The 9659-nt window shown below is 38.0% G+C and overlaps 1 protein-coding gene across 1 annotated transcript; it reads right to left on the reverse strand.

Moving 5' to 3' along the window:
* Positions 1–1640: 1640 nt before the first annotated feature.
* Positions 1641–7862, reverse strand: STRADB (STE20 related adaptor beta; the record flags this gene model as incomplete). The annotated part of the gene is made up of 11 exons (XM_079538885.1): positions 1641–1793; positions 2246–2288; positions 2889–3118; positions 3348–3452; positions 3834–4005; positions 4459–4582; positions 5142–5250; positions 5694–5815; positions 6952–7051; positions 7444–7524; positions 7851–7862. The coding sequence occupies 11 exons, from the start codon at positions 7860–7862 to the stop codon at positions 1641–1643; spliced, it is 1251 nt and encodes a 416-aa protein (XP_079395011.1).
* Positions 7863–9659: the final 1797 nt, after the last annotated feature.

Raw genomic sequence — 9659 nt, forward strand, 5'->3', positions numbered from 1 at the left:
TAATGTCTTCTCTGAAGAGCCCACAAGCTAATATTGGTATGATTAACAAGAGTAACTTAGTGGTTTAACAACTATTTTCTTAACTGATGACTGACGTAAATCTGAAACATTTTTTGCAGTAACAAGAAGCTGTTAGTATGATTGAATTGTGGTGAAAACAGGAGCACACCACAAGTGTAAAAGTAAATAAACCAAAGTTTATTGAGAGGCTCTTAAGCTTAGTTGTACCTATTATGTTCTGAACTATGAGTTCCCTTCACAGCATAATGAGTAGTGTCAAGTATTTTGTTAATATTTCAGTGTGATTGTTTAGAATTGTTTGTGCCTTCCAGTGCATTCAAGTCTTTGAAGAGAAGCTGCTGGCAAAGCAGAAGTATTTGCAGGGCTGGTTACACATAGGCCCAGCTATGTCAGATTTGAGCACTTCACAGTGGAATTTCCGTGTGTTGAAAAACTGAAATGTATCCATTCACTATTTATACATTTTCACTATTGTCAGAACCCATGTCAGCAAGTAGTAGTGGCTTGGGACACAGCTTTTTCTAAAACATGATGAGGTTGCAGTTTTAATTTTAAAAAAATAAATAATGCTGCTTTTGTTCAGCTTAAGTTGCTTGGTGTAGTGTGGGAGATGAGAAGTTAATGATTTTTGTGGGCACAAGGGCAGTTTTTCCTCAGGGAAGAGACAGTGAAACCTCTCAGATTCTTGTGAATTTGTGCTCTGAATTGAATCATGGGAATCTGACTGCAGAAGATGTTTGCAAGCAGTAACACGGATGAAGCTTAATGCGTCTTGTAACTTCTTTTGAGAAAACAATATTAGGTCCAGATAATTCTTGGTACACAGTATAAACAAAAACACATACAGTGACTTCAGATCATTTAACAAGTCTTCAAAATTAACCTATATGTGTTATAACTTAAGACTTCCTTTACATTATCGGAGGTTCTCAAATTGCTAGTTAAGATGATGCAAGACTAAATGAAGATGCAAAAGCACAGATCTGTATTAAGGATGCAGAAAAATGCAACAGCGTTTTCAACTAGCTTCTTTGGTCAACATGCAGTATTGAAACTGCAGGAAAGACTTGCTAGCTAATTCAGGGCAAACACTGACAGCATGTCAACTGGCCAACACACCTTCTGAGAGGCAGGAGAAAGAAACACCATTTGCATAAGAAATTCATTTCTGCAGTTTCAAATTTAGGCTTGAAAATGGAAGATTCCTCTTCACTAAGATAATTTAGGCAACAATGAAAGATAAATAGATTACTGAAGAAAAGCTGTAGACAAAAGACAAAGCCTGAATTCAGAAAGGCACTTGGACTGCAGTAATATGAGCTAAAAAGTGCAGTAAAAAGTAAAGATACAGCAGGAACCCTCATGTTAATTATTTCAAAAGAGGAGAACAACTGAATTCTTATCTCCTACATGCAGTTTTGCTTGAGATCTGACAAAATGAGGCATACTGCACTTCCTGATGCAAACATATGATGAAGTTAATGGAATATGGCCACTTTAACTGCATTTTCAAGTGTACAGTGTCTAACCGTATTTTAACCATACAAACTAAAGCAGCAAGTAGAAATCACATTTTCCTTCTTTGAAGCACAAGAGAGGTATGATCGTTTGGTATCTACTTAGAATTCCCAGGCTGTATCATGTTGAGTTGCAGCAATATGTCCAGGTTCAGCCTCAGCTGCTGCTGAGGGCAGTGTCAAGAACTCTGGTCTGTTGTTTTGAACAGGGGGCGGTAATAGGGACAGGAGCGAGCTCTGTGTTTGTTCTTTCACCTATGAAGAAGAAAAGTTAATCAAAAGAGGCCTGCAAAAAAATCTGTATGAACTTGCACCTGACTTAATTAAAAACACATAGAAGTCGTAGAGCCAACTTCTTGCATGTTACAGTATTGAAAACAGGGTAAGAGGTTTATCTTTCCTCACTCCACAGAAAGTTGAATTAATCTTTCATGAATTAGCTATGGAATTCTTCTGCTTGAAATCCTGAATATTTACCAATTTTCTCATCAGTTAGGCTGACCTAAGTTATAGCAACATTATCAAAGGGAAAATAGATTATTCTAATGATGTGTCTTTTTACAAAAGTTGTCTGAAGCAGATGAGCTGTTACAGGATGGTTTTGCTTCTAGCTGACCTAAATATTTTGTAATCCACTCCAATATTTTAGGACTTATTTTGATTATTTTTGATAGCTGTGTCATTTAATAAAAATTTAGTGAACTCACCTGTTTGAAGAACGTATGAGAAAGCAAACTGCTTGCTGATGGCCTGCATTGTAAAATGAACAATATGATTATATTCTGTAAAGTTAAATTAGTCGTCTTGGGAAAGGGCCTAGTCTGACAAAGCAGTTTAAGGTGTGTCGTTATTGATGCATGTGATCAAATGTGAATCATGAGAAAGGCAGCATAGGATTCCTATGTTCTGTGTCACAATTTGTAACGAGGGTGCTACTAAAGAGATGAGATTACTTTTAAAGATTTTATTTTTACTTTTCTGCTTAACAAGGGATTTTGTCTCATTCAGAAGAGGTGTCATACTGAAAACATATACTTAAGTTCTCACTGTTTCTTGAACAAAGTGCGTGTTTAAAATTAATTTTACTTGTCTAACTGCAATACAAGACAGATTCATACCGTAAGAAAATCAGGCCTAAATGGAGTCAAACAAAACTTTAAAAGCATGATTCCTTTGTCAGATAAGACAGTTTTTAAATAACAAGACCAAAGGTAAGTGTAGGGTTTTGTGTAGTAATTCTGGTCTGAAATTCTGATTGTAACAGTATTCAATTAATTGCTGTATCCTAAGCCCTACTAGACCTGGTCTAAGAGTAAAATGACACAAAATTAGTTTTCACCAGAGCATTACCTTTTCTCAGGGTCCTGTTGCAAGCAAAGTTCTACCAAGTTGTAGAATGCAGGGGAAAATGTTTTGGAAACAGGACTTTGTAGTCTTTCGCTCGTCATTGTGCGTGTCAGACTCTCACTAATTCCAGAATCAACACCTGATTGGGAATTCTTCATTCTGGATTCCCCATGGGGGAAGGCATTTATATCCCAGGGATAGTATGTGGGACCTTTCAGCTTCTGCAGCAGCATCTAGTAGAAAGGAAGAGCGGTTCTACAAGTGCACCACCCACAGACCTATTCAGGCTATGCTGTGAGTCTATGAGAAAGGATGATTTACTCTAGCAAGAAACATGCATGTTTGAAATAACTAAAAGCGGCCACCATTTCATCAGTGCTTTATCTCAGTAATGTTTTATGTAAAAACAGAAAAAATAATAATCTGTGTCCTTTGAAGTAGAAATGGAGGTTAGCATCATACCTGAGTGCGAGGCATATCTTGAAATGGAACATGTCCATTGGCTAATTCACATGCTGTTATTCCCACACTGTAGATGTCAGACTTCATATTATACCCAGACAAATCCTGTGGGAGAAATAAAACTGTTCTGGACCACAGAAGCCATTGATGGGTGCAAACAAAAACACAAATACCAGTGTCAAGACACAATTCTAAAATTCTGTAATCTAAACGGGATTGAGGCAATTAACAACTTGAAACAGGCTTTTTTTTGTGATGTTGCACTGAAGACAGGGTCTGCTCTAGTTTTCAGGAAGAGAATCAGGCAGATTCAGTTGTAAGTTCCACCTCGCCAACAGATGTAAAACCTGTTCTCTTTAGGAGAATCACAAACTTTTAAGTTGCAGTTCAACAGCTTCTATTGCATTTATACAAGCAGATGTAAGATGGAAGTTGAGTACTTCATGTTAACTTGGAATAAGAAGAGTGAAGTGTATTTTAACTGACCTGTCTCAGTAGTTCAGGGCTCAGCCAAGGAAGTACAGATGTACTAAACTGAGGAAAGTCATACACCACCTTTGACTTTTGTCCATTGTTAACTAAACTGTAGAGGTTGTTTAAGCCAGAGAGAGAAACCAGTCCATCCCCTGAAATCAGAATGTGGCTAGCTTTAATATTCCTGTAACAAAAAGTGGTAAATTTTAGTTAGACAAATTACTCAAAGCACTATTAAAGTAGAAATATGAAAATCTTTCATTAATTTATTCTGGGGAGTTTACATGCAGTTTTGTTTAACAGATTATTTTCATAAGCTCACTTAGCATGAGCTGTCTTTTGAATACACCCTGAGAGATGGTTAGCAAGAAAAACTGACTGCCAGACATCAGAGAAGGGTCGTCTTTCCTTCCCTGCAAAGAGGATAAAGTAAGGAAGGATTTATTTATCCTGCTGTATTATTCAAAAACAAACTAACAAAATGAAACAGCCTGTACTGTCTGCATCTGCCATAAGAAATATATGGAAAAAGGAAAGAAGATGACAGTTGAACCGAGTATGGGTTTTGTAGCGAAACTAAATTCCTAATCAAGTAGATCCTGTAATCTGATTCTTACCTATGGCACTGATGTCCTACCTGTGAATGTAGCCGTTCTGGTGCATGTAATTTAATCCTCTGATTGCACCAAACAGGATGTTCCCTATCAAAGCTTCACTCATTCCTTCAGGAAAGTAAGTCTTTAGCAGGTGTCTAGCAGAACCTGGAAGCAGTGGGGGGAAAAAAAAAACTAAACCTAACAAGCCACCTTGAAGTTGTTTCTGTGCCTCTTTTGTGGTATGCATTTTCCAAGAGTGATATTCTCACCTTTATATTGACTATGGTACGTCAGGAACACTTAACGGATGCAACTGAAGCATCCATCAATCATAAGGATTGCACTCATGTCATGCTTGCAAACTGAAAGCCTATGCCAAACCTGCACTGAAACCAACAAGTTTTCTATTCTGTAAGATCAAATGCATCTCCCACTTATTACTCAGTACTTTGTGGGGGTTAGGACTAAGTGAAATTTAATGCAGTTCAAATGTCAATCTTTTCGGGGGAGGAAGGCGATATACAGAAGACTTATCTAAACAAGTTCTTTGGGAAAGTGTGTCTGTTAGGGTTTTTTTTCTTCTCTCTTCCCTCCCCCCCCCCCCTTTTTTTTTCCTCCCCTTCTTTATGAGGAGTTTCTTACAGAAAAAAACACTTCTCAACTGCATAGCCCAAATTTCATCAGTCCTTTTGCTTACTCCAAAATAGCAGTTAACAGTTCTTACCATAGGCCATGAATGGAGAAATGACCCAAAGCCAACTACCAGCTGTAAACACTGTCCAAAGTGTCATTATGTTGGGATGCTGGAAAAAGTGGGATAAAACCACCTCATTCTATGGAATTAAATGAAAATGGATATATTAATCATAAAACAACTGTCTTACTAAAAGCATTAATTGTCAATAATCAGTAGAAAAAAAACTGTTCAGTGTATTTATTCTAAATTGCATATGATGAGCATAGCTGCAATAGATATGCAAATAGCTTGGATGTGATTGCATTTTTCTGAAGTCTGGTTTGTTCACAGTTGTAAGTTTTGCTGTTAAATGCAGAGCACAAAATGTGTTTCAAAGGAAGAGTTGTAAAGTTCCATGATAATTTCTAAACCATTTGTCAATGGTTTCTTCAGAAAGCAATCTTTCAAACTTGCACATGCCTTTTCTATTCCTTTGAAGAGAAAATTTGAATTCAACTGCCCAGTAAAAGCACGAAGGCTGCATTGGTTTACTAAACCTTTACATGTTCAAAAGTGGCTTCAGAAGTGCTGTTGCTTTACCTGTAAGGCTTTCAAATGCTCTTCTGAGCAGCTTTCTAGGTCTGTGATCCTTATGGCAACTTGTGTGCCTGTAGGGGTATGCCGTGCAAGGTAGACTGAAGTTAAGTTGTTGAATCTCCTTCCTGAAACCAAAAGTTGATACCTTAATATTAGAAAATGTAGTAAATCACCACATTTTCTTTGTAGTTAAAGAACTTTACAGTTCTGAATTGTAGTGGATAGCAGCATGATATTTTCTTTAAGCACACCAACATCTTAAGTAGTTGGGGCAAAATATATACACAAATTAGATCTTGATTCTGCTGTTTTTAGAATTTTAGAATGTCTTTAGAACAAAGAACATTTAAACATTTGTCAGCATCAGTAATGCATCTACATTAACAGCCCTTTAAACACAAGCATTAGAATAAGCAGGAGAGACGTGGACCTGTTAGAGAGCATCCAGAGGGGGGCCACAAAAATAGTCCAAGTAATGGAACACCTCCCCTACAAGAGGAGCAAGAGCTGCAGTTCTGCCTGGAGAAGAGAATACTCCAGGGATACTCGATAGCAGCCTTTCAATATCTAAAGGGGGGCTACAAGAAGAAGGGAACAGACTCTGTTGTGATGGAAACAGGTCGCAGGTCTGTTGTGATGGAAAAGGGGAAATGGTTTCAAGCTTAAAAAGGGGAGATTTTGATTGAACAAAAGAAGTTTTTTTTTTAAAGTAGGGGTGGTGAGGCAGTAGCACGGGTTGCCCAGAGAAGTGGTGGATGCTCTGTCCTTGGGGACATTCAAGGTCAGGCTGGATGGGGCTCTGAGCAACCTGATGTAGGTGTAGGTGTCCCTGATCATTGCAGTGAATATGGACTAAGTGACCTTTAAAGGTCCTTTCCAAATCAAATAACTCTATGATTTTAAGCTTGCACAGTGGGATTCAGTGCAGCCATCATTAAGACAATCAAATCAACTAGCCAAATGACAAGCTATGATGTTACTTAACGTTGTATTTATTGTTTGCATGCCACAGATTTTAGGCAATGGCATCCAAATGCACAAATACCAAAAGAAAAATTTGTTAATTTGTCTTATGTTTTAAAGCAAGTGCTAACTGAAACAAGATGATCTATATTTTTCTCAAGAATAAGGGCAGTAGAAACAAGAATAGTTTTAGTCAGCTGATAATACGTTTTCCAAACTTAATATTTATTGCGGTTAGCAATAGCTACAGAGAGAATGCATCTTCAAGAACAAGAATTATTTTAAGCTATTGTGTTACCTATTTCCACCTGCAGTTCATAATGAGAGACGTTGGAAGAGCAAAATATCGTTTCATTCCCTCCTTTAGATGGGGGAATCCAGGCTAGCTCAGAATCAGCCTAATGGTGGAGAAAAACATAGTTCTCAGAATTACTATGTGCATTTATGTTTAAAATTAATGCATAAATAACATCAAGTGGAATGCTAAAATCAAGTACTGAAGTCGGAATATTCAAGCTGGTGCTTGAGATTTACTACACCGAGACTTGCACAAATAAGCTACTGGGTTTTTTGTTTTGTTTTTAAACTAGTAAAAGATTATGAGTAATGCTTAGTCAATAGCAGTCATCTTCTGAAGTGGAAGCCCCAGAGTACTCCAGTTATTTTTCCTCTTAGTATTTTATTAAGTGCTCGCTAATGAGATCACTCTTTTTTTCCACATGTGCAACTTCATACTGAACTTTGTCAGTTAATGCTTTTTTATTATTATTATTTGTGTTTTTTTTCTTACCAGGGATTCATGGCTGCTGCTCTGAGATTGCTTTTCTGGTCTGATTGACTCAACTGGTGTACGTAGAATACAGGAACAGTCCTTGAGAAAAGAAACAAGTGAGTTATTAGTGGTCTGGCTGCAATTTATTAAACAAGGCAGTGGAAAAATAACAGAAGTAACCCAAATAAGCTGTAGTTCAGAAAGTTTTCAGCTACAAGTCAGACATGCAAGAGGTTAAAAAACAGTATAGAGCATATGGTAAGCTGGGAACTAAACAGCCTGCATCTAAAGTTGATACAAGAAAGTTTCAATATCTCAGAACTGTGGAAATCCCCCTAAGCAAAACATTTCACCAGGCTGTTTAACTTAAGGCATCGCTGGCTAACAAGGTTGCAACCATTGAGGGTTCCCAAATACAAACTTACCAAACAAGACATGGAACCACTTTAGATGAGGTGAAAAGTCATATACACCCATTGATCCTAGAACAATTAAAGTAGCAATGTCACATTGTGCATGAACCCACGATAAAAGTCTTTTCATAAATGAGGACACTGAGGGATTCCTCTTAGTTATGTCACGCTAGAACTTCTACAGAGCTGGGAAGGCCTGCTTTTCTATTAAGCCTTTAAGCATCCTATGGATGTCAAACTCCATAACCAACGATATGCCACGTATATTCCAACTTAAAGATTTCCTGTTTAATTCATGACTTTAGACATCTTATTACCATTTCTGAACAAACAATTTAACTGCAAGTCAACTTGATAAGTGCAGAAAATAAAACAGAAATAGATTTGTGTATCATTAGCAGTTCATAAGAAAGAGAAAAAAAAACAGCTTATTTTAAAGAAGCGCAGCTGAACTAGCTCACAAACCCAGCCAGAAGCTATTGCACTTCACATTTCACAACTGAAAGAAGAAATACTATTGTAGGGAACTTGAATAAGAAAAATCAAATCACTGATCACAGAATCAGCACTCAAACTCCCTCACCGATCAGAATCACTACAAGTTTTCCAGCAGACTTTTCCATCCAACACACTGAAAGCTTACACAGAGAGGACAAAGAGAGATGGTTATGTGTAATAAGCACATTGCAGCTTCTAGCATACAGTGGGACTACCTCACTTACTTTAAGCTACCAGATGATTCACAGGGAAGTCGTCTACTGTGTTGAATCAATCCTACTTGACAGCTGACATGAAGTCAATTGCTGGGGGTTGTTCCACGTTAACATGTAATTATTGCTTGAAAGTTAACTTCAAAAGGTGAACTACTACATCCAAACCCAATAATTTTATAAATCAGGGACCTAAGCTTGATTATATCCTTCATGAATATTATGAATACTCTTTAATCTAGGAAACACTGAAAAGTGAACAAGCACCAACCAACCATCTCCTGCCAAATAACTAAGCCACCAGTAGTCCTTACTATTCTTACTCTAAACAAAATGCTTGAAGATATGTGCGATTCCTTTTCAAATATGAAAAATGGAGAGATCCTTAGTAGGTATTTGGCTCTGTTAAAAGGTAAGGGCTTGACTTACCTGCTTCACCGAAGAAGTCTGTGGTAGGGTAGGAAAAAAATGCAGATACCTCAAGACCAGTTGAATTGGCCAGTTCAGCGCTACAGTATCCTTGTTATACCTGGAAAAAGAAACCTTGTTTCATTATACAAATTTAGTTACTCTGTTGCTTGAGACAGTAAGCCACAAAAGGCAAGGCAAAGATGTCTTAGTAACTCGGGTATGCTAAGGTGAAATCCTCCGAGAGCTTGTACAGAGCTGTGCAGGAGTATCATCAGGCAGCAGAGGTGTCCCTAATCCGCATTTGTTCTAATAATGTTGTTTCTTAATTTTTTTTAATTCCACTGTTTAATATGTCCATTTTCATTATGGCTTTGGGTCCCTAACCTAAGCCTTTTTTTCTACTGCAGGTTGTGACAGCGGCTCACAGCTGAGCTGACCATCATCACAGCTCAGCTGAAGCTTAGGATGTAAGTTCCATCTATTTCCAGAAAGACGTGAGTTGTGGAGGCCTAAAGCCCAGGTACCACCAATGTTACTGCTGTTCTGCTGACGCGGGGCTGCAGCCCTTACTTGTGGGTTTGAGTGGCTGAAGAGGTTGGAGTTAAGCGATCTCTGACAGATACCGACTCGAAGTCGTCGACAAAAGGAGCGGAACGCGAAAAGCGCTTCCAGCCTCCCTTAGCTCAGCTCCCTTCAGCTC

The sequence above is a fragment of the Tetrao urogallus genome (assembly GCF_951394365.1).
Source record: "Tetrao urogallus genome assembly, chromosome: 8".
Taxonomy (NCBI): Eukaryota; Metazoa; Chordata; class Aves; order Galliformes; family Phasianidae; genus Tetrao; species Tetrao urogallus.